This window comes from Pelmatolapia mariae, linkage group LG10_11 (genome assembly GCF_036321145.2).
Source record: "Pelmatolapia mariae isolate MD_Pm_ZW linkage group LG10_11, Pm_UMD_F_2, whole genome shotgun sequence".
In the NCBI taxonomy this organism is placed as follows: Eukaryota; Metazoa; Chordata; class Actinopteri; order Cichliformes; family Cichlidae; genus Pelmatolapia; species Pelmatolapia mariae.
In genome coordinates, this window is record NC_086236.1 from 20059659 (window position 1) to 20082774 (window position 23116).

General features: G+C 41.0%; 2 protein-coding genes across 2 annotated transcripts; both read left to right on the top strand.

Annotated features, from left to right (window-relative positions):
* The first annotated feature begins 950 nt into the window (after positions 1 to 950).
* Positions 951 to 6766, top strand: angptl5 (angiopoietin-like 5). Its single transcript, XM_063488001.1, has 8 exons — positions 951 to 1060; positions 1992 to 2163; positions 2276 to 2379; positions 2467 to 2560; positions 4956 to 5059; positions 5144 to 5264; positions 6027 to 6212; positions 6359 to 6766. Exons 1-8 carry the CDS (start codon positions 1004 to 1006, stop codon positions 6676 to 6678), a joined length of 1158 nt encoding a protein of 385 aa, XP_063344071.1. The 5' UTR covers positions 951 to 1003; the 3' UTR covers positions 6679 to 6766.
* A 2728-nt stretch (positions 6767 to 9494) lies between these two features.
* trpc6a (transient receptor potential cation channel, subfamily C, member 6a) lies at positions 9495 to 21879 on the top strand. Its single transcript, XM_063486164.1, has 14 exons — positions 9495 to 9670; positions 10583 to 10911; positions 12840 to 12972; positions 13968 to 14268; positions 15369 to 15554; positions 16758 to 16922; positions 17006 to 17237; positions 17336 to 17563; positions 18371 to 18635; positions 19434 to 19629; positions 20900 to 21100; positions 21279 to 21335; positions 21456 to 21531; positions 21621 to 21879. The coding sequence occupies exons 1-14, from the start codon at positions 9531 to 9533 to the stop codon at positions 21749 to 21751; spliced, it is 2640 nt and encodes an 879-aa protein (XP_063342234.1). The 5' UTR covers positions 9495 to 9530; the 3' UTR covers positions 21752 to 21879.
* The last annotated feature ends 1237 nt before the right edge of the window (positions 21880 to 23116 follow it).

A 23116-nucleotide genomic window follows, 5' to 3' on the forward strand; every position in this document is an offset into this window, starting at 1 on the left:
ACTCTTTTATGTTAGGCTAACTCTCTCCCAGCTCTGTCACATTTACTGTGCTGAAATAGGAGAGTATCAATCGTCCCTGCTAACACAAACAGATTTTAATGTACCGTATGTTTGATTAATTGCTTGATTAATCACGCAGTCATGTCTAAATATACTCATTATCTCAGCTCTCATTTACTTGCACAGACTGTTTTACAAGAGCATGTAACGTGGGACAGATGTGGGGGCCCAGAGGCTGCAGCATGTGGCTTTTTCACATTCCTGTCACTGACCATGGCTGTAAACTCACACAGGTTATGAACAGCAGCAAATCTTCAGTTTGGCAGTTGCAGGACAGTTTTCCAGGGAAGTGACAGGCTGGAGTCTGAGTGGAACGCTTTCTTTACTGCTTCAATGCCCAGTTAACTGAAGTAATTGGTCTGACTGTCAAGGAGGGGGAGACTGTTTTAAAACAGAGTAACTGGGGGGGAAAAACGAGCAGCAAAGACACCCTGCCTTGACTCCTCCCTACCTTCAGCTGTAGCTCCCACGCAGAGACACAAGCAGAGGGAGAAGGTTCCTACATTAAAACAAGCTGCCCATTTCCCTTTTCCACATCTGTTTCTCATGCTGATGGCAGGATATAACCTGTAAAACAACAATGCTCGGTAATAGACACACTGAGGGGGAAGGTAATGGCTCTGAATCAGCAGATTCAGCTACTTGCCAGAGTTTTATCAACAAATGTGACCTCCTCTTTTAAAGGGTATGCTGTCATGGGGATTTAACAAGAGAAAGTAGGAGTGACTGATGGAGGTGGAGAAAGGGCAGTTGGACAGGAAGTTTGGAGAAAAAAAAGTAGTTTAAAAACTGAAAGGAAGATGCAGAAATACTTGGTAGATGAGCAGAGAAGACGGTTAGAAAAGGAAAGAATTTGTGGAAAAATAAGCACATATGAAGGTGTGTCTGCTGGTGGACCGAATTCAGCTCCTGGTGGAAATAATCACAGTCAGAATAGACTGAGATGATGTGGACAGCAGCTGTCCTTCTGCTGCTTTTGCCTTCGCTTCTTTCCTACACAGTATGTACCGCAATGCATGTTATGAATGTTTTTAACTTGTCATCTGTCTTATTGATCAATGTCACTCCTCCATCAGGAGTTACAGCAGGAAGCTATAAATTATGACTTGTGAGGGAGCTGATTTAAAGGTGTTAAAGTGCTTCAAGAAATGATCACAGCGGTTTAGAGGTTAGCCACGAATTCATGGTTTTTTTATTAGTTATACCATCTTTAAAATGATCATGTTATGAGTTTGTGTTTTAAATGAAAGAAAATAAGTATTTTTAACAAAATATACACGTAAAAGTATCTGTTATGCATATATACCCACATATTGTAAGTAGATTTTTTAATTTATTTTGCTGATGCAATAATGTGTAAACAGCACTTTTGCAGAGTTTTGTCTTAGGTGGAGTTTAACTCCTTATTAGTACCGAGCAATCTTTCCAAGTAAGTTCAGTCACGTGAAAAAGAAAGTTTTCAAAGGACTGTGCACAATTTCCATCCAAAATGTGCTGTAGTGGAACAATAGCTGTAGTTTACTGTCGGTTATAAATCTTTTTTCGGTTTATTGGAGTTACTCTCAACCAAGCGTGATATTTGACCTACAGCACTGCTGATCCCATGATGAAAGTCTTTTTTTTCACTTCAGTTGGTGGTGGAGAAGTTAAAACACAACAGCTAATCAGGTTAAAACACTAACAGAGTGTCTACTTCCTGACTCAGGGGACTGAAGAATATCCCTTGAGTCAGGAAGTAGACTACAAACTACATTTTCTGTAGTATGTTTGAAATTAGAAACCATGTGATATATAAAAGGCAGAAAACAAACACAATGCTGACATTATTCAGTCTCTAATGAGCCACAGGAGTCATACTTTCCAGGCTAGTTACACATAAGTGCTGACTTATAGATTGAACTCTCTCGTTGTCCTTTTCTCCTGATTTCCAGGACAAAGAGAACAGAGGTAATATAAACCAATCAGAATTAGTCGATCGAGATTTCTCTGATGTTCCTGTCAAAGATCAGAGACCTCTTGGTGAAGTCAAAGGTCAGGACTCATGCACCATCCCCTGTGACATCACTGTCAAGCTCCTGCGAGATGAGAAACAATCCATTTGTGGTAAAGCCTTTTCTGATTAATTGTGCTATTGTTAGCCCCATTACCTTCATGTGTTGTTCAGTGTGTGTGTGCTTTTGTGTGTGTGTGTGTGTGTGTGTGTGTGTGTGTTCAGGTCAGCTGCAGCAGTCTTTGCTTGCGTTTGGACGCAGCAACAGAAAACTGATGAGGGATGTGATGGAGGCGCAACAGAGAGCTCTGGACATCCTAAGCAGTCAGGTGACGAAGAATCTGTTAAACATCTGTTAAAAGTGTTTGTGATTGTCAGACTGGCTGAATGTATTTACAGTGATGTCATATTTCCAGGTCACAGAGTTGATGACCAAAGTGCAAACGCTCAGCTTGGAAGTTCAGAGAAGCAACACTGAGATGTACTCCATGAAACCCGTACAATCTCATGGTAACACACACACAAACACATACGATTGTGATTATGGAGCTTGAAAGACATAGATGCTAACTAGTAACACCCAGTGACATGGTGAATTATGAAAAGTACAGGGTGGGCCATTTATATGGATACACCGTAATAAAATGGGAATGGTTGGTGATATTAAAGTCCTGTTTGTGGCACATTAGTATATGTGAGGGGGCAAACTCCTCAAGATGGGTGGTGACCATGGTGGCCATTTAGCAGTCGGCCATCTTGGATACAACTTTTGTTTTTTCAGTAGGAAGAGGGCCATGTGACACATCAAACTTATTGGTAATGTAACAAGAAAAACAATGGTGTGCTTGGTTCCAACGTAACTTTATTTTTTCATGAGTTATTTACAAGTTTCTGACCACTTATAAAATGTGTTCAATGTGCTGCCCATTGTGTTGGATTGTCAATGCAACCCTCTTCTCCCACTCTTCACATACTGATAGCAACACCGCAGGAGAAATGCCAGCACAGGCATCCAGTATCCGTAGTTTCAGGTGCTGCACATCTCGTATCTTCACACCATAGACAATTGCCTTCAGATGACCCCAAAGATAAAAGTCTAAGGGGGTCAGATCGGGAGACCTTGGGGGCCATTCAACTGGCCCACGACGACCAATCCACTTTCCAGGAAACTGTTCATCTAGGAATGCTCGGACCTGGCACCCATAATGTGGTGGTGCACCATCTTGCTGGAAAAACTCAGGGAACGTGCCAGCTTCAGTGCATAAAGAGGGAAACACATCATCATGTAGCAATTTCAAATATCCAGTGGCCTTGAGGTTTCCATTGATGAAGAATGGACCCACTATCGTTGTACCCCATATACCACACCAAACCATCACTTTTGTTGTTCCAGCAGTCTTGGAGGGATCCATCCAATGTGGGTTAGTATCAGACCAACAGCGGTGGTTTTGTTTGTTAACTTCACCATTCACATAAAAGTTTGCCTCATCACTGAACAAAATCTTCTGCGTGAACTGAGGGTCCTGTTCCAATTTTTGTTTTGCCCATTCTACAAATTCTGTGCGCCGATCTGGGTCATCCTCGTTGAGATGCTGCAGTAGCTGGAGTTTGTAAGGGTGCCATTTGTGAGTAGCTAATATCACGAAACTTAGCAAGCAGTTTGCTAACTGTAGCATGGGAGATGGGTGGTCTCGTAGGGTGTCTTGCATTGAAATCTGCTGCAATGACCCGGTTACTGCGTTCACCAGATATCAACACAATTTCGATCTGCTCCTCACGTGTTAAGCTCTTCGACATGTCAATGGCTGTGAACAAAGAGAAACTTGTAAATAACTCATGAAAGAATAAAGTTACGTTGAAACCAAGCACACCATTGTTTTTCTTGTGACATTACCAATAAGTTTGATGTGTCACATGGCCCTCTTCCTACTGAAAAAACAAAAGTTGTATCCAAGATGGCCGACTTCTAAATGGCCACCATGGTCACCACCCATCTTGAGGAGTTTGCCCCCTCACATATACTAATGTGCCACAAACAGGACTTTAATATCACCAACCATTCCCATTTTATTACGGTGTATCCATATAAGTGGCCCACCCTGTACTGTACCTTTGGTGATTTAAGTTGTGAATCATTATTTAAGAAGCTACTGAAGCTCCTTCCCCTTCCTGTTTTTCTTCTAATAGGCTACCCCTAACAAACATAAGGTTTAAACAGTAGGTTCAAACCAGAGATCACCATATTAATGACATCCCCTGTTTAAACATCATATAGAGCCAAGAGCTGAGTTTAATGTGATCTATGTTTATAACAGCATATAAATAAAAGATAATGTGGATATAAACACTATGGCCTCCCTTTGAGGATATCTTTAAACCTGGTGCATAATTTTGTCCATTATTTAAAAATGAAATCACCAGTATATCAATTTTAGAAAAAGGTTTAAATAGAATCAACAGAACAGCATTTTTTCAAAATCTGAGGTTTGTAAAAGTTTTTTTTTCTGACCCACGAAGCCACACCAGAAGGTATTTAAACCTTTAGTACATCAGAAATTTTCAAAATCAGCAAATTTGGAGGTACATATTTTCCACTAGACGCTAAACTGCACCACTAACTTGTACAGCCTATCATAACTCAATAATTTGTGCCTCATTTGAGTGACTAAACAGCTCTGACAGAGAAAAACAGAGAGAAAAACAGCTCTGACAAATATATAATGATTGTGCGGCGAAGGCGGAGAATAAATTGATGTCATTTATATTAAGCTCACTGACTAATTAATACATGAAGTGCACATTCCTTCAAGTCATTAGTGGCTATAAATCAAAAAAGTTGCTTCACCATAAATTTGATTAAATTGCTCTCCTGGTGACCAAACAGAGTGTTTGTTGCATTGATTAGGACGAGACTGCAGCGACATCAAGGACAACCTCGTGTCAGTCGTCCCCAAGATCCCGAGTGGCATTTACATAGTCCACCCAGAGAACACTGACTCTTCATTTGAGGTACATGTATATAATTCATTCATTCACTCCTTCAGTGATTTATTCACTCTGTGGCCAACACTCAAAGCAAAGCTTGTCCTGCAGGTTTTCTGTGAGATGGACTATATGGGAGGCGGATGGACGGTGATGCAGAGGAGGAGTGACGGTTTAACTGACTTCAAAAGATCCTGGGATGGCTATGTCGATGGCTTTGGACACCTTGCAGGTTGTACATTATCAAAGAGATCCTCTTTGAGGTTGAACTGTTAAAAATAACATTAGATGGTGGTAAGCTAGATGCTCAAAATATACTTTATAGTATCAGTTAAAGAATGTTTTGGGAACCACTGACCAACATAATGTTCACTATCTGCTGGACCTGAGGTTGTGGGATTCGTAGGTTTCCATTGTGAATGAATTCATTTGCCACAACAACCATAATTATCCATCACTTTAATAATAATAATAATGCATTGGATTTATATAGCGCTTTTCAAGGCACCCAAAGCGCTTTACAATGACATTATTCATTCACACTCACATTCACACTTTAAGGCTTAATACAGTCTAAAGGTGTGCGTTACAGAGTATTTTATTTTTGGAATTGACTTTCTTGTTGATCCAGTCTAAGACAGCCATTGGAGGAACTGCAGTCTAGGAGGAACTTTCATTTTTTATCAATGGTTTTTGCTTGAGCAGCACATAAAGTTGTGCTAGCATAACAACTAGCACAGAGGAAACGTTAGCAAAGCATGAAGAGGATAAGTTTTAATAGGATGCTGCTGTATATATAGCACTATGGGTGTATGGATGGCAGGCTAGCATTTTGATTCTGTTCCCAGTATTTATACTAAGGTTAGCTAGCCATCTCCTAGTGAAGTATCGTAGCATTTCCTAAAAGTTGTCACACCGTCTCATTTTTATCAATCTACACATGTTGAGAACTATACCTTTCACTTCACCACTAAATCTCTCATCTTGTGTTTAGGAGAACACTGGTTGGGCCTGAGGAAGGTGTTTCACATAGTAAACCAGAAGGATACTCGATTCCAGCTTCACATTGCTCTAGTCTCCCATGATGATGTCACCTCTTATGCATCTTATGATGACTTCCGCCTTGACAGCGAAACGCAGTTCTTCAGCATACACCTGGGCAGATACGCAGGTAGCGCAGGTATGGCTTAATAAGTTAAACTTCACAAAACAAATGTTATTTTTTAAAAATTGCTAAAGTGCAAATTAAAACACACAGCGACAGCTCCTCTTGGTTATTTTGTGTCTCCTGCATGTCTGCATGGATTTCTGCGTGCTCTGGTGCAGGTGATGCGTTTCGAGGCTACAACCAGGAACAGAACCAGGACACGGCACCGTTCAGCGCCTCAGATGTCGACAATGATGGCTGCAACCCTTTCTGCTCCATTGGCAATTGCACGGTGGAGAGCTGCAGCATTCACCACAACCACACGGGGTGGTGGTTCAATCAGTGCGGTCTGGCAAATCTCAACGGCTCTCCCGAAGACACAGAGCGAAACCAGGGGCAGAGGACGCACATCGTGTGGGACACCTGGAGACACAACGGAGTCCCCTACACCATCAAATCTGTCACCATGAAGATCAGGAGGATTGCAACCAATAATTGAGAGATGATGGGAAGAAATGCATCATTGCAATGCATGACTGAAAGCTTCATTAAAACAGAATATAGCTCTTCTGGATTCCTATTTTCACTGTGACCAACATAAAATAAAATAAAATCAGCCAAGTACTTATGGTGTTCTTCTTCTTCTTTTACACTAATTGCAAACTCTGCTGCTTTCCTGTCAGGTTCCGCTGATCTTGGTTCAGCTAACATACACACCAAGGTAAGGGAGGAGAACTTAAACTGATCCAGTCCAGTAGGTGGTGCTGTGAATCTCAGCAAAGTGTACTGATTGAGACCTACATCACACGCAGTTTATTAGTATGTGCCCAGATTATTTCTGTCACTATAGCAGCAGAAATAATCCGCAACCATGAAATCCAAGATGTAATTAAAATGAAATATCCTTGTACATAAATCTAACCAGTTGCTGTGCAATTAGTGAGACTTAAAAAGTCAGTAGCCTGATTAGTAAAAAAGAAAAACCCTGCAAAGGTCTGATCAAACAGAAACTAAATGCGACCTCCCCGAATAAATACGTTAGCAAGCCAGAGGGCGTCTGTTGCTTCAGACACCCAGAGTGCCCTCCCTGCTCCACAATCAAATCACTGGATTAGAGAGAAAAGGTTACCGAGGCTACAGCTGAAAACTGGGGCTTCTTCTTCCCCAAGGTCACATTCACACTGAAGTGCGAAACTGAATCAGCACCCTGATTCATCTCAATGTAACCACCGTGTTGAATCAGTCTGCAGAAACCTCGTGGTTTCACCCCTTCAGGTGCATCACATGATAGTCATTGATTAAAAGCAATCAAGTTTGATAATCCTGTAAGACAGTAACGAACAACAGTAGCTCATACCTGCCTCAAGGTACCAAATGATGATTCAATCAGGAAAGTTTCATGCGCATCAGAACTTTTGAGCACTCCAAGAATCAGACGCTGTTATTATTGTCTCTCCACATGAGCACTAGACACTTTGCAGCTGTAATGAAAACCGCAGCCTCTTGAGCATGCTGGCAGGACCTCAGACTGTTTAGTTTCGCCAGAAACACAGAAACTGGTGTATTCTAATCTCGCAGGCGTCCAACAAACCAGCCGTGATACTGATTTCTTATTATTCACACATTAGAGAAAGAAAACACAGAATAAAAAACAAACTCGGGAGAGTCTGGAGTGTGTCTAAGTTTTATCTGTTACATAAAAAGTAAGAAAGAAGAAGTAAAGAAGAGGGAGAAAATGATGGGACTGGGAGAGGGAAGGAGCTGCAGGTTCAGGTTGGTTTATTGGACAATGAACAGATGCACAGGCTGCAGAACAGCTGCTTCCACACAGGAAACAATTTGGTCCGGGCCTTTGTGTGCGTGTGTGTTTTCCTTGTTCTTCCACCCCTCCTTCTTCAGAGTTCAGCCCAACAAAACATGAACTATGAGAGAAATATCTTGAACTCAGGTGGCTTCATCATTTCAAGTGACGTCTTTAAACTATACGGCTTCGGTAACTCTACTCCAGTTAGCTGCAGCATTGTGGGGCTTACATGTACGGTGTCCTGTTGGTGCCAAAGTTTATCTGTGTGTGTGATATGTGTGTGTTTGTGCTTGTGTGTTTTAGCGTCAGTGATTCAGGTGATAACACTGAAGGAGCGCCGGCTCTATGTGTGGTCTGGTATGCGTACATATCACCACAGTTAATCAATACACACACCCACACATGAGGAGGACACACAAAGGACTGTCCAGGTACTTGTCCACTCAGTGCCCCTCAGTAAGAGTGTGTATGTTTAGGCTGACAGTGTTTACATCCAGATCTCAGGTCTGTTCTGTTCAGACGAGCAAATCTTAACAAAAACCCACAATGGTGACATTTGTCAGACTTTACCCCAATTGCCCCGACTATTCTCCCAGTGAAATGTGATGGCCCTACGCCACGACACATCCAAGCTGGCTAATCTTCAGCAATCAGGCCCTTAAAAGGCAATTCTCGCTGCCACAATTGTGCATTGGAGATCCTGCTTTATCAGGCTGATTTCACGCTGAGACTTTTTACAGAATGTAAGGGGGTTTTTCATGTGAAATTCAGCTTGAAAGCAGATAAAAAGTGCTCTCAGATGACCTAGGAAGCAACAAAAAAATAAAAATAAAAAAATAAAAAAATTATGGGACAATAAAGCAGAAGATGATCACAATATTGCTGCAAAGAGCTACTAAAAGCTGGACAGTTGTAAACACATGAACACATGTGATTGGGTACAGAGTTTTCCCACACTGGACCAGGATCAGCTGAGAGTGGGAGCACACAGGAAGCAAAGTCTACAGGGAATTTAAACCCTGAGGAATCTCATCTGCTGTTCATCAGCCATCAGTCACTTCTGCACGCATGTACACACACACTAAAAAGCTCAACACGTACTCTAAATAATGCAGTTTAAAATAGCATCTTACGAGTCAAAAATTACAACTATTGGTAAGACACTATATCATGAGAATATTTCATTTCGTTACTCCTATTATTTTTCAAACAAATCTGCCTTTATTATCACAACTAATACTGAGTAATATCAAAGAAAGAGATGAAGGACTTGGTGAAACAGCTGAGACAAATATGACCCTACATCAGTAGTAACTCTGAACCTGTTCAGTCGCAACCCTGAGCTTCCTCCCACATCTGTAAAGTTCAATGCGTCACGTAAGGAAAAGTGTAGTGGGAGCCAGAAGGATGCATTCTTTCTCAAGAACACAGAAAAAACCAGAGGGGGAGGGCGACAGAGAGACGGAGAGAGAGAGACATGCCACAGGCACTTGATTAGTCTTTCACATGAAACGGGAGCACAGCCTCTGCTGGCGATCACCTCCAAGATGAACCACAGACCGCTTGCAGTTCATCGTGCCAGCGGGACTGCAGGTTACAGCGACAGCCCCAGAGCCAGGAGCCGTGATAACCTGCTCATGTACGATGATTTTGGAGAGGAAACGTGTTGCTCCGGACGATGCCTTGGGTAAGTCTGCCAGAGGTGTAGCGGGCATATATGCTCATCCTCTGCATCTTTCTGTTAAAATCATGGATAAGACTGACAGGTTTTAAAAAGTTTGAAGGAGAAGATAAAACGTATTTGGACGCCTGATGGTAATTTTCACTAAATATTGCAAGCACATTGTTCTTCAGTTTGCATTCTTTAACTTGCAACCAGCAAAACAGCCACAGGTGCTCATTGGGTTTTACTCTAGGTCAGCGCTCTGGGATGGAGGGAGGGAGACTGATGTACATTAGAGAGTGTACTTCAGAACCCATGATCCATTAGTAAACGTAATTTAACTTATGAGTAATATAATGCTTATAATGTAAACCATTTTTTTGCATTTCCAGCCTCATTATTTACATTAACCTCAGTGCTCAGTGCTACAGGATTTCTCAACCTCTTCTTATGCTCCTCTCGTCACATACTGATGCCTGCTTGGGAATCCTTTTGGTCGTTTTGATGCACTGAGTACTTCGTTTTTATGTGCAAACCTTGTAAGCCACAATGGCATAAACAAACCTCATATGATGTAGCAGAACAGAATGTTAGGTAATGCATCTTAAAGAATATTAAGAAAGAAATACAGAACCAGGAAAATGTTGTAACGTGATACTATTTAATCTTTTCTCCAGGTAAAAGTTAACTTACATCTACTAATTGCAGATTATGGTAGGCAAGTACATGAATGAGGTTAACTGTGATTCAGTGCTCTCTCACAGGTGTGTGGGCCTCATTACTTGTGTGGATAGCACACCTGCACCGTTCTGGTGGAAAGAGAGGATCCAGACTAAGGGACAGTTGCTGCCACCTTTTACTATGCCACAAATTAACTACATTGTGTGTAAATTCATGTGTGGACCATACATCGAGTGTTTTTTCTGTTTCTGGCAGCCACAGTAACTCTGAGAGACAGCTTATGGCTCGTCTCACTGCTGCTAAACGCCGCCAGGCTCTCCGTGGACCTGCCTACATGTTCTCAGCTCCCTCAGTCAGCCTGTCAGAGGTTGAGCAGCGTTTCCTGGAAGCAGCTGAATACGGGAACATACCAGAGGTGCGGCGTATGCTGCTGCATGTACCCAACTTGAACGTCAACGCTGTTGACTACATGGGCCAAAATGCACTGCAGCTGGCAGTGGCCAACGAACATCTGGAGGTGACGGAGCTGCTGCTGGGGAGGGCAGACTTGGCCAGAGTGGGCGACGCTCTCCTTTTAGCCATCAGTAAGGCCTGATTATTTGTGTATGGCCAAAAACACATAATATGGCAAAATCTCTATATCACTCAGAAGTTCCAAAGATGTCAGACACAACACATTGCTTGACTGGATGGAAGGACAGTTATGTAACAGTTTATCTGCTAATCTGTATCCTTACATAGCTGTGTCTCTTTATGGGTCTAGTGACATTGCTTAATAATAATGATTAATTTAAGTGCCTCAGTTCTGTTAACCCCTCTGTACCACAGCCTCTGAGTCAAGTTTCTCATACATCCTGCAGCCACTCAGCCACCTGCAAAAATGTTACCACAGTTGCATTGGCATTTTTCTGCTCAAACGGGCCACACTTGGACCATTTCTGGTGAAATACTTTGTGTTTAGTTTGAGGAGATTGTTGATGATTACGTTTTTACATTTTACTTATTTCTTTATATTTTGCTAGGACAATCGAATGTAGTGTATAAAGCAAAAAGAGTGCAATTCTAACAAACTTTAAAATCAATATTTGGTATCACCACCTTTATTCTTCAACATAGTTTCAGCTCTTGTAGCTTCATTCTCTGGTCTGTTGAAGGAAATTCAAAGCTCTTTTTTAGATGTTGGCTGCCTTTTGTTCTCTGTCAAGATCTCACACTGCTTCAATAATGCTGAGGTCCGAGCTCTGGGGAGGCCAATCCATCACTGATAGTATGCAAGTGTATGTTTTTCTATAAAGGTATGATTGGCAGTGTGTTTGGGATGACTGTCATGCTGAATAACGAAGCCACTGCCAATCAGATGCTTTTCAGATGGTATTGCATGACGGATCAAAATCTGAGTTTACTTTACTTTACTTTACTGTGTTCATAATTTCGGTTTGACGAGATCCTCAACACCACTGTCTTTGATGCCTGAAACCTTTAAAGACTCTCCACCAGTTGTACTTACTGTTGTACGTCTCTGCTGACCCCCTTCATACGTAATAATGATGATTTGAACCAAAATGTTCATATTTGGATTCATTGCTCAATATGACCTGTTGCTACAGATTTTCAGTCCACTTATTGGGAAATTTGGCAAACCTTACTTTTCCCCTGTTTTCCTTCTTTAAGAAGGTCTTCTTGACAGCCACCCTTCCAATGAGGCCAGTGAACAGTAAATGGATCAGTTGAAGGTTCAGATGCATCTCTCAGGTCTGGACTGAAAATGAGGGGAAAAGAAGCCAATGCCTAAAGAAAAACCTTTGGAAGACCCTAAGAAAACCTGGAGAACCACTGCCCAAGACGACTAAACTTTAGCTTTTGCCAAATCCTGTCTAGCTAAGTTGCTAACATGCTAATTTAGCACGAGTACAAAAGACTAGACATTTAGCCTCTACTGTTAGCAGTTACAACATTTAAAAGATTGATGCTTTAAAAAAAGACAATATTAAAGGTTGGTTCCACTGTTCAAGAAAGCTGAGGATGTATGTTTTTTTCTTTAGTAAGTCATCATTTAAAAAAAAAAAAAAATACAGGCGATGTAGTTTTGAAAAACTGTGACCAACCTGAGTAGATGGGGCTCTCCAAGTATGGCCTGTGGGATAACGGCGGTCCTTATCAAAATATATTATGCACTGCAGGCATTGCAAGGAAAATATGCATTTAATTTCTCCACAGTTTATGTTTTAAGGTAGCAAAATATGAGTCCAAAGGACCATTTTCTTTCAAGTTGAGCTATTCTGTTTGAGCCATTATGGCATGCTAACAAATGATTAGGAAATTTACCAACTACTTCAGTAATGGTTAAAAATACTTTAAACCAGCCCAAAAACTGCAACAATGATCACAAACTCCAGCAAACTATACTATATAAGCTAACATTTTGGAGTTATCGTTAAGATTCGGCAAGTTTAGCAACAACAGTGTAAATGGAAGTTGTACCACCAACAAGTTTGCTCCGTGTTTGTTTTAGGTAAAGGTTATGTGCGCATCACAGAGACTTTGCTGGGCCACCCTTCATTTAGAGACGCCCGCCGTCTAACAGCAAGCCCCGTTCAGGCAGACATGTTGGATGACTTCTATGCTTATGATGAGGATGGGACAAGGTATGTGTGAGGAAGAAGTGTTTCATTACTTAAATTTGTATATTTGTTTTAGGTAATAGCGGACACTTTATTAGGCACATATGCACTTTAGGAAAACATTTGGAACATGCATACACATGAGATTTTTTTAGATATGTATTGAGTATTTATTAAACACCTCAATGGTTTGTGTGATTCTGTCTTTCAGACACTTGAGCAGCTACTCAGTTTATGATGGGCAGATGCTGTAAGATAAAGAGACAGTATTAGCCACAAATGTAACTGGTTATCGTGTGGTTAAGAGAAGTGTGGGTAGTGTATTTATGCAATAATTATGAACATGGGTGCTCTTTCTTTTGCTATTGCTACTTCATAAAGCTGTTGTGTGAAGTTTGCAAATTAAAGCTTCAATAAATAAAATAGCAAAACGTGTGTTTTATAAAAACAAGTGCCTGACATGCAGATCTCTCCTTAATATTTGGTTTCAAGGCTCATTTTTGCTTTCATCATGCAGCTGCATGCAGCTTTTTTTTCACTGGCAACTAAGTTTGTTTGCATTAAAGAAACTAAGTTTAGAAGTCTTGGCAGATGGATTTAGCAGCAAATCATTTTCCTGTTTACAGTCTTTGTGCTAAGCTAAGATAGTTCTGGCAGGAGCTTCATATGTGCTGATGGGAGATATTATATCTAATCTATCTCTGAACAAGAAAGCAATTAAATATGTTCCACAACTGTCATAGTCTCATACGAGTCAACAACAAAAAGCTAACATTAGGAGGATAGTGAGGTATAAATGGAAATGTTCATGCTTGGTGATGCAATGTAACTATATTGGATGCACTGACTGCTCCAGCTGCTGATATTTTTTTTCTTTTTTCAGTTAGTTTGCAGAAAAGTTCAAATTCATAACATTCATAAAAATGTTGAAACTTAAACCTCGTTTGCAGAAAACAAGCTAAGGCGAATGCTGATACTGCGTACTGTCTGCATGTTTCTCTGTGTGTAAATTCCTGCAGGTTTTCTCATGACGTGACTCCAGTGATACTGGCTGCGCACTGTCAGGAATATGAAATTGTTTACACCCTGCTAAGTAAAGGGGCTCGCATCGATCCGCCTCATGACTACTTCTGTGGCTGTGACTCATGCAACTACCAGCAGCAGTTTGACTCCTTCAGCCACTCCCGATCGAGGATCAATGCCTACAGAGGACTCGCCAGTCCTGCTTACCTCTCCTTGTCTAATGAGGATCCAGTGCTGGCAGCACTGGAGCTCAGCAATGAACTGGCCATGCTGGCTAATATTGAGAAAGAATTTAAGGTACAAATACAACGACAAGAACAAAAATGCAAACACAAGTCCGGCAGAAGTAATGTGCACTGTCTGTTATCACTGCTGTACACATACCCTAAAAAACATACCCATGAACATTTTATGAGCCTCAAGAGTAGAACAGACGAGGGTCTAGAGCCTGTGGTCGCTGTTCAGATTTTTGGTTTGACACATAAACAACAGCTGTAATTATTGCTGGGCTCATAGTACCAAAGTATGCTGTGGGTACTGTATAATAAATAAACAACAGGATGCCTGAGCAGAGATGTCCAAATACAGCTTACACATTTTTTTCTTGATCTTCATGCTGTGAAAAGTATTTGCCCCATTCCCGATTTCTTATTCGTTTCCATATTTGTCACACTTGGAAGAACACAAAGGCTTGTCTCACATTGCCAAGACTTTTGGGGAATATTCTGTGGGCTGATGAGACAGAAGTTGAACTTTTTAGAAGCTTTGTATCCTGTTACATGTGGCATAAAACTAGCAAAGCATTCCATAACAAGAACATGACAACAGCCAAACACGGTGGTGGTGATGTAGTGTGATGGTCGGAGGCTGCTTTGCTGCTTCAAGACCTGGATGACTTGCTGTTGACTTGATATATTCATGAATTCTGCTCTCTAACAGGAAATCCTGAAGGAGAATGTCCGTTCATTCCCTGAAGCTCAAGAGCACTCAGGTTAAGCAGCAATGACATGGAGTGGCCTAGTCAAAGTCTGATCTCAGACTTTGACTTTGACTAGACTGAGATGCTTTGACATCACCGTAAACAGACTGTTCAGGCTCAAACACCCTCCAATGTGGCTGAATGAAAAGAATACTGCATGGAAGAGTAGGCTAAAAATTCCTCCACAGCGTTGTGAAAGACTCACTGTCAGCTTTCAGAAATGCATGATTGCTGTTTTTGCTGCTAGAAACAGCACAAACAGTTATTAGGTTTAGGGGCAAGTGTGGATAGATTTTTGCTCTCAATAAATGAAAACATCATTTAAAAACTGCCTTTTGCATTTACTTGCATCTTACTAGCATCTTACCAAATTATCTCAAATGTTTCACTCCTGATGCACGTTTCCTCATGTTTCTAGAATGACTACTCCCGCCTGTCGAGCCAGTGCAAGGACTACGTGGTGGGCCTTCTGGACCTGTGTCGCAGCACGGAGGAAGTGGAGGCCATACTGAATGGAGAAACTGACTCGGACGATAGCTATGATGTACCAGGTCGCCCCTCTCTCACACGGCTCAAATTAGCCATCAAATACGAGCTCAAAAAGGTCAGTGTGTTCTCAAACAGGCAATGACACAGCGGCAGGATAAAACATGGGTTTTCTGAGCAAGTTAGAAGTATTGCAAACATTTATCTGTGCGATGGGAGCAGCATAACCCATTTAGATTGATATCCCACTAAAAACTGTCATTGCCATTCCAGTTGTGGATCCTGCTTGAGCATATGACATAGAGCCAAACTGATATGTTGGCCGATAACACCTATTTGCCGATATATCAGTATTGGCAAATAATTTCCATTTTTAGGCAGATTAATGAAAACTAAAGAAGAGAACGAAGAAACATTGCTCAACTGTGTTGCAAAGGTTATTACATAATTTTTCCACTAGAAGGCGCTCTGCAGCTCCCGTGTTGGAAAAGTGTTCAGAACAACCAGCTGATCTGAGCAGAGTTGGGCAGAGTGTAAACGAGTAATGTGACAAGAAAACAAGGTTATTTTTAAACTGCTTTGTTATACTATCTTAGTAAAAAGTAACTACACATAACAAATGTTTGGGAAATTTTTTTTCTAGTGTGCCTGAAAAAAAAAAATCGGCTAATATATCAGATTTTTAAATCACCAAATATCAGTAATGGTGTCCGTCTCAAAAATCCTATATGAGTTGGACTGTCAGTAACATTACTGCATGAGGGTAACAAACTTTTAAAATCAGACAAATATCCAAAGGTGAGAAAAACAACAACAACAACAACAACAGCTATGGATGCTGGGAAACAATACCTGATTTTAAGATCAATTAAAAAAATAGAAATGAAAAAATGAATTTATAGTGTGAAACATCAAAATGCTGTTGACAAGTGTTTTTAATATAAAGATATTTGTAGCACTTACTCACGTTGAGCTGAGTCTGAACTCATCTGTCTTCATTTCTAATTGCAGCTGTCTCATGTAATCGTTTTAGCAGCCAATTTGTGTTGTTTAAATGATTAATCAGTTTGTAAAATGCCAGAAAATTACTCTTCATAAATCAATTAATTGTTCAGATCAATAAAAACAAAAACAAATCTGCTCTAGTTTTAGCTCTCAGATGTAATGGATTGCTGCTTTTCTCTGTTTAAAAATAATTTAATAAAATAATAAAAATAGAATCACACTTTAAGGATTGTACCTTAAGCTTCCAGTAGCCTTTATTTTCCCGTTTCCTTCTCCTTAACTCTTCTGACCTACTTCTTTCATCTGTGCCTTTCAGTTTGTGGCTCATCCTAACTGCCAGCAGCAGCTGCTGAGTATCTGGTATGAGAACCTGCCTGGCCTGAGACAACAAACCACTGCCATCAAACTGCTGGTGGTGCTGGCGGTGGCTATAGGACTGCCTGGACTGGCTGTGGCTTACTGGATTGCCCCATGCAGCAGAGTATGTAATATTTACATCCATAAAGATCATTCACAGTACAAGCTTTCCTCTCACCCTTCCGTTATTCCATCTCTCATTCTCAGGTGGGAAAAGTGATGCGTAGTCCCTTCATGAAGTTTGTGGCTCATGCCTCATCCTTTACAATTTTCCTGGGTCTTCTCATCCTGAATGCTGCTGACCGCTTTGCAGGCACCACCCTGCTGCCAAACATGACACACCATCAGCTCCCGGGCAGCTCTGACCCTCTGCTGCTCTACCGCATGACTACAACACCCTTCACTTGGATGGAGATCCTTATCATCTCATGGGTCATGGGTGAGCATAAGATGATGATAGATAATAAAAAAGCAAACAATTAAAAAAACAAACATCTACCGAATCATGTCATTTGTGTTCTTGTGCTCCTGCTGCAGGTATGATTTGGGCAGAAGTAAAGGAGATCTGGAGTCAAGGACCAGGGGAGTACCTGGTTGAGCCGTGGAACTTCTTGGATTTTGGGATGCTCGCCATCTTCCTGGCTTCCTTTAGCTGCCGCTTCTCTGCGCTGAGACACGCTAACTTAGCACAGACCTCTGTGTATGCAAACTACACAACGTTGATTAATGTCACACTGCCTCTGGAGATACGCTACTTCACTATGGGTGAGCAGTTTCACATTTTCACACATCACATGAACTAATTCAAATACTATGATGTGCTTGATTTATACAGCAGCAAATGACTTGAAAAGAACCCCCAACAACCAGACAACCCCCTATAAACAAGTACTTGGTGACAGTGGGAAGTAAAGACTCCTTTTTAACAGGAAGAAACCTCTTCCAGGGAGGGGTAGCCATACGCCATGACCGATTGGGGGTGAGGGGAGAGTCTTTACAGGACAATCTGTGTTATAGTAGAGCCTTTACTTTACAATATTAAGCACCTTGAAGTGACTGTTGTTGTAATTTGGCACTATATACATAAGATTGAATTGAAACAGAACAAAAGACACATGTTTCTTTCCTGCTGGGGGACACTGCCATGAGGTGATGTGATTGGCTGGAAACAACTTTTAGGCAGGTTGCAAGCATCAAAGTAACATTGGCAGAAATGCCAGAACTCAAGGTTTCAGAGCTGAAGATTGATTTATAAGGAAAAGATTCACTTCACTTGTTCATGGCTTTAATGTTGTGTCTGTTGTAGCTGTCAGTCTATAGATGTAAAAAGTAAAAAGTATCACTGTCGCCCTAGATTTTCCTGTGCTTATTGGCAAATTAACTTTTTTCCTTCTCTTTAAAGAGAACAAGATGAAATTAAGCAGCGTGGCTAACAGATCCTTTGTTAAATAGCATTTTTAGTGCCCGGCTTGTGCTCATTTATCAAAATATCCTCTTCAGTCTGCCTTAAAATAATATTTGCAAGCTTTAATCAAAGGTGATTTTCTGACTTACGCTTGTGTTTTTTTGTAGCTCGTATCGAGTGGGTGGCGTCAGATCCCCAGTTGGTATCAGAGGGCCTGTACGCGGTCGCAGTGGTGCTGAGCTTCTCTCGGATTGCTTATATCCTCCCGGCCAATGAAAGCTTCGGTCCCCTGCAAATCTCTTTGGGAAGGACAGTAAAGGACATTTTTAAGTTCATGGTCATTTTCATCTTGGTCTTTCTGGCATTCATGATCGGCATGTTTAACCTGTACTCTTACTACCTGGGTGCAAAACAAAATGATGCCTTCACAACGTAAGTCAATACCAGTGAACATCTGAATTTGTTTTTTTATCTATTTATTTTTTTCATCAACTTGCACAGACGAATTCATCATGAATCTTGATTCAATTCTTGATCAACAATGGATTACCAATCCAAACCAAGGATATCACAGATATCCTTGGTTCACAGATATTTTATATCCTGATCCTTTCTTACTATTCTTATCCAAGATCTGAGAGCTGTTTCTTTGGTAGACCCACTCATTTTGTGGTTATTACAGTTAAAAGAAGCCCCAACATTTTTGTGGCTTGTCACCATTTAAAACTAAGCCCTTGGGACCCTTATCACTGGTTGTGGTTATAGTGTGGACAAAACTTATCATCAGTGCACCCAGGGGGGATTTGATCTCCCCACAGCTGAAGAAGTTTTGAGTCCAGAAAAAGTTAAAATATCTTGGATTTCAAAACAAAGAGCAAAATTATGTGGCAGTAATGAAAAGAATCTTGCATTTATCTTGGGACCCATTAGCACAAATAGTTACAGCTAAACTTTTACACAGTCATAATAGAGTATTATAAAAATATGACATGTTGCCTCAGAATCAGATTCATTGTGCCAAATAAATTCATGCTAAACTTGTATGTTTGTGCAATAATGTCAACACTATTCTGAATTATTCTGTAATATTAACTCCAAAAAACATTTTGTCCTCCTGTTGATTTACTAAAAGAGTATCTCTGACGTTGATTGTGTACGGCTGGTTTGAATTCAAAAATAACTTCCCTCTGTTCTCCCTCTGTCCCTTTATTCGTCTGTGCGTCCGTCCAGCCTGGAGGAGAGCTTCAAGACATTGTTCTGGGCTATATTTGGACTGTCTGAGGTCAGATCCGTAGTGATCAACAACGGACACAAATTCATCGAGAACACTGGTTACGTCCTGTACGGAGTTTACAATGTTACCATGGTGATAGTGCTGCTCAACATGCTCATTGCCATGATTAATAGTTCCTTCCAGGAGATTGAGGTAGGTCATTAAGACGGTAAATCATTCTGTGTCCCAGATGCATGCTTGAAAAGATGAAGCATGGGCTGAAAAAGCAGCCGCACATGTAGCGCATGTTGAACTGGTACTTATATAGCACTAACTCTAACAAGGATTCACTACAAGGTTCATTCACCCAAGCACACACACATTCATAAAGAGAAATAATGTCATTTAAATTAAGATATAAAGGGAAGCAAACTACTTTAATTTATTTGTGTCACAGAAAGTGAATACAACTAAATTAAATTAGGGCCTTTTCCTTTACCCAGCACACATGCCTGTATAGACCCACCTGTGGGTAAAGTGTCCTGCTGTGTGGACTTGGTAAACCCCCACTTATCCCATCTGAGCCCCAATTAGGTGAGCCCACACAGGGCTGACAGCAGTGTTGGCCTTGGAGTCTCTATAAGAGTTTTCTGTAAGCCCGCTGTGGATTGCCCACAGAAAACCTACGTGAGCCCCATGTAGGCTAGCCCATGAGGGGCCCATAGCAGTTTTACCCCTTTGCCCTCCCAAGAAGTAATTCTGTGGGTGCCCCACAGTGGATGCATCTAATATAGGGCCCATAGTCATTTTTTTCTTTTGGATTCCTGTGAGGATTTTCATATAGTGGGCTTACCCATAGAAAACCCTCACTAAAACACCTATGGGTTAGCCCATTAAGGCCCCACGTTAGTTTTACCCCTGGGCTAACCCATAGGTGTTTTCTGTGGGTAACCCATAGTGAATTTGCCCTGCTCACTGCTTACTCAGGTCCACACTTCACCCATACCTACCTACTGTGTGCCCATGCGGGTATGTTTGCTGACACATTGTTTATAAAAAGGCGAGCCTATATGGGGAAATGTGATTATTGTGGAGAAGACGAAACTGTCAAACATATTTTATTACTCTGTCAGAGGTAGTATTAACCTGAGTTAGGATTTGAGTTTTTCTTCTTTTTTTTCTTTGAGGGCAAGTGGCTCCATAGTAATTTACATGTTTGCTTAACAAGCAAGAGATCCTTGGTTTTAACTTTGGGAGGAGACATAAATCCCTTTGGAGTTGTGTGAGGAAGGACTGTTGTTAGAATCTGCTATGTCAATATGTGGAGACCCCTTGTGAATAAGGGAGTGGCTGGTCCACACTTCATACCAACTGGTGGTTGTAATGCACCACAGGCTTTTTCCCCTTCTGTCCTGTCAAACATGTATATTTCCCTTCCCTGATACATTTCCCCGTTTTCTTCATGATTTTTAAATTTTTTTAGGATGATGCTGACGTCGAGTGGAAGTTTGCTCGTGCAAAACTTTGGTTCTCCTACTTTGAGGAGGGAAGGACACTCCCTGTGCCCTTCAACCTAGTCCCCAGCCCAAAATCTATGCTCGGACTGGCCACAGGCATCAAGTCCTTGCTCCTGCAGTTAGTTGAAGGACACAGCAAGGAGAAAAATGAGACACAACTCAACCAGGTACCACACAGTATGGTGATTAATTCCCTAATATATCCAATATTTATCCTTTTGCAGCTTGAAAGGTAACATGATAGTTCAGCATTAGTGGCAGAGCCTTAGCACCTCCCAGTGGTATTACTGCCACACCACAGAAATGTCACAATTGTGTTCAGCTAATTTGAACTCAATTTTCCAGCTTGGAGTAAGCAAAAACTCTGGATATGGTGCTTCTACCAGCCGAACCAGATATCAGGCATGTGTTTGTGTATTTCACTATGTTTTAAAACATAATTTTATTACTTGTTTTAATGTGTTATTTTTGCAAAGAACATTTTGTTCATAATTCGAACCCCTTTTCCTTTACTGGTTGCAGAAGATCATGAAGCGGCTAATAAAGCGGTATATTATCAAAGCACAAGCAGACAGAGAGAGTGATGACATCACTGAAGGTAAAATGATAAAGAGCACCATTTGTCCTCCCATGCTGGCATCAACATTTTCTTTGATAGCTTTGCATCTATTTTTTTTTTTAATCCAGGAGAGCTGAAAGAAATCAAGCAGGACATTTCCAGTTTGCGATATGAGCTGCTAGAAGAAAAAGCACAAAACCTGGAGACGCTCGATGGGCTGCTGAAGAGGCTGGGAGAGATCAGTACGCCTTCATCGTAGCAATGTCTGTCATAAGTGAAGAGCGCAAGGATTAAGTGCCTAATCACTGTCATAAGATGCTGTATACATAGTGACACAACATTACTAACAATAAACGACAATGCATGCATGTGAATATAAACATTAAATATAAAAGATCAAATGTATGTGACCGACAGTGTGATACGCATTTTTTTTGCAAAGTACAGACTCAATTTAAATATTCTATACTTATCTACACACACACACACACACACACACACACACACACACACACACACATGTGTGTATTTATATCCTTGTGGGGACATCTCATTGACACAATGCTTTCCCTAGCCGCTTACCCTAACCCTAACCATCAAAAATGAATGCCTAACCCTGACCCTGACCCTAAACCTAACCATAACCTAATTGTAACCCTGACACTAAAACCACAGTTTGAGTCTCGAAAATGCCTTCAAACTCGTGGGGACCGGGATTTTGGTCCCCACGAGGGCTGATTGTCCCCACAAGTATAGTAAACTACCAATTTTTGGTCCCCATGAAGATGTTAATACCCGTCCACACACACACACACACACACACACACACACACACACACACACACACACACACACACACACACACACACACACACACACACACACACAGAGTACTGTCCAAAACGCACTACCCATCAGTTCTTCATATTTTGCTTCCAGGTGGTCAGACCTTATTGTAATTTTTAAGGTGGTCTTAATCAATAGTTCTCCAGCTTTCAAAGTTTTTCATTTCATTTCACAAATTTTTCAGTCCAGTCCTTGTACCTGACCATTTTCATGCCATTTAACCCTGATCTATGAGTTATAAATCTAATTCAACATAGCAAAGAATAAATTTAAATTGTACATTTAGGCATTTTGTTAGTAGTAGCCAATTGTTTTCCTTAATCCAATCTACAAAAAAGCCAACGATGACACAGTTTGACAGGCATGAAATGGTACTTTTGCACCAACAATGTGATTCCTAAAAGATATATTGGTAAAAAAAAACCTGGGATATCTTGGCATGGTGTGCAGTATATCCTCAAAATCTCCAATGGGCAGGAAACTGGACAGGTGAGGGTCAAAAGAAGTGGCAGATCTATAAAATTATCTACAGCACAAATGAAAAAAAAATCAGCAAAGACCTGACAGGACCTGAGAGATGCATCTGGCCTTTCAGTCAATCTATTATCAATCTAGTCAATCTGTTCAATGAAGTAGAAGAAAATGGTCTCAGTGTAAGGGTGGCTGTCAAGAAGCCATTCTTAAGGAAGGGAAACGGGGGAGAAAAGGCTGAGGTATGCCAAGTTGCACAAGAACTGAACGGAAAATCAGCAGGAACAGGTCTTATGAAGTGATGAAT

What these genes read in the sequence shown, in the direction of transcription:
- angptl5 (XM_063488001.1), top strand. Translation starts at nt 1,004, where the DNA reads ATGATGTGGACAGCAGCTGTCCTTCTGCTGCTTTTGCCTTCGCTTCTT. An exon ending in ACACTGACTCTTCATTTGAG is followed by an intron (nt 5,060 to 5,143) that starts GTACATGTATAT and finishes CTTGTCCTGCAG; the next exon opens with GTTTTCTGTGAGATGGACTA. An exon ending in CAGATACGCAGGTAGCGCAG is followed by an intron (nt 6,213 to 6,358) that starts GTATGGCTTAAT and finishes GCTCTGGTGCAG; the next exon opens with GTGATGCGTTTCGAGGCTAC.
- trpc6a (XM_063486164.1), top strand. Translation starts at nt 9,531, where the DNA reads ATGAACCACAGACCGCTTGCAGTTCATCGTGCCAGCGGGACTGCAGGT. An exon ending in ATATTGAGAAAGAATTTAAG is followed by an intron (nt 14,269 to 15,368) that starts GTACAAATACAA and finishes TCATGTTTCTAG; the next exon opens with AATGACTACTCCCGCCTGTC. An exon ending in GTTCCTTCCAGGAGATTGAG is followed by an intron (nt 19,630 to 20,899) that starts GTAGGTCATTAA and finishes AAATTTTTTTAG; the next exon opens with GATGATGCTGACGTCGAGTG.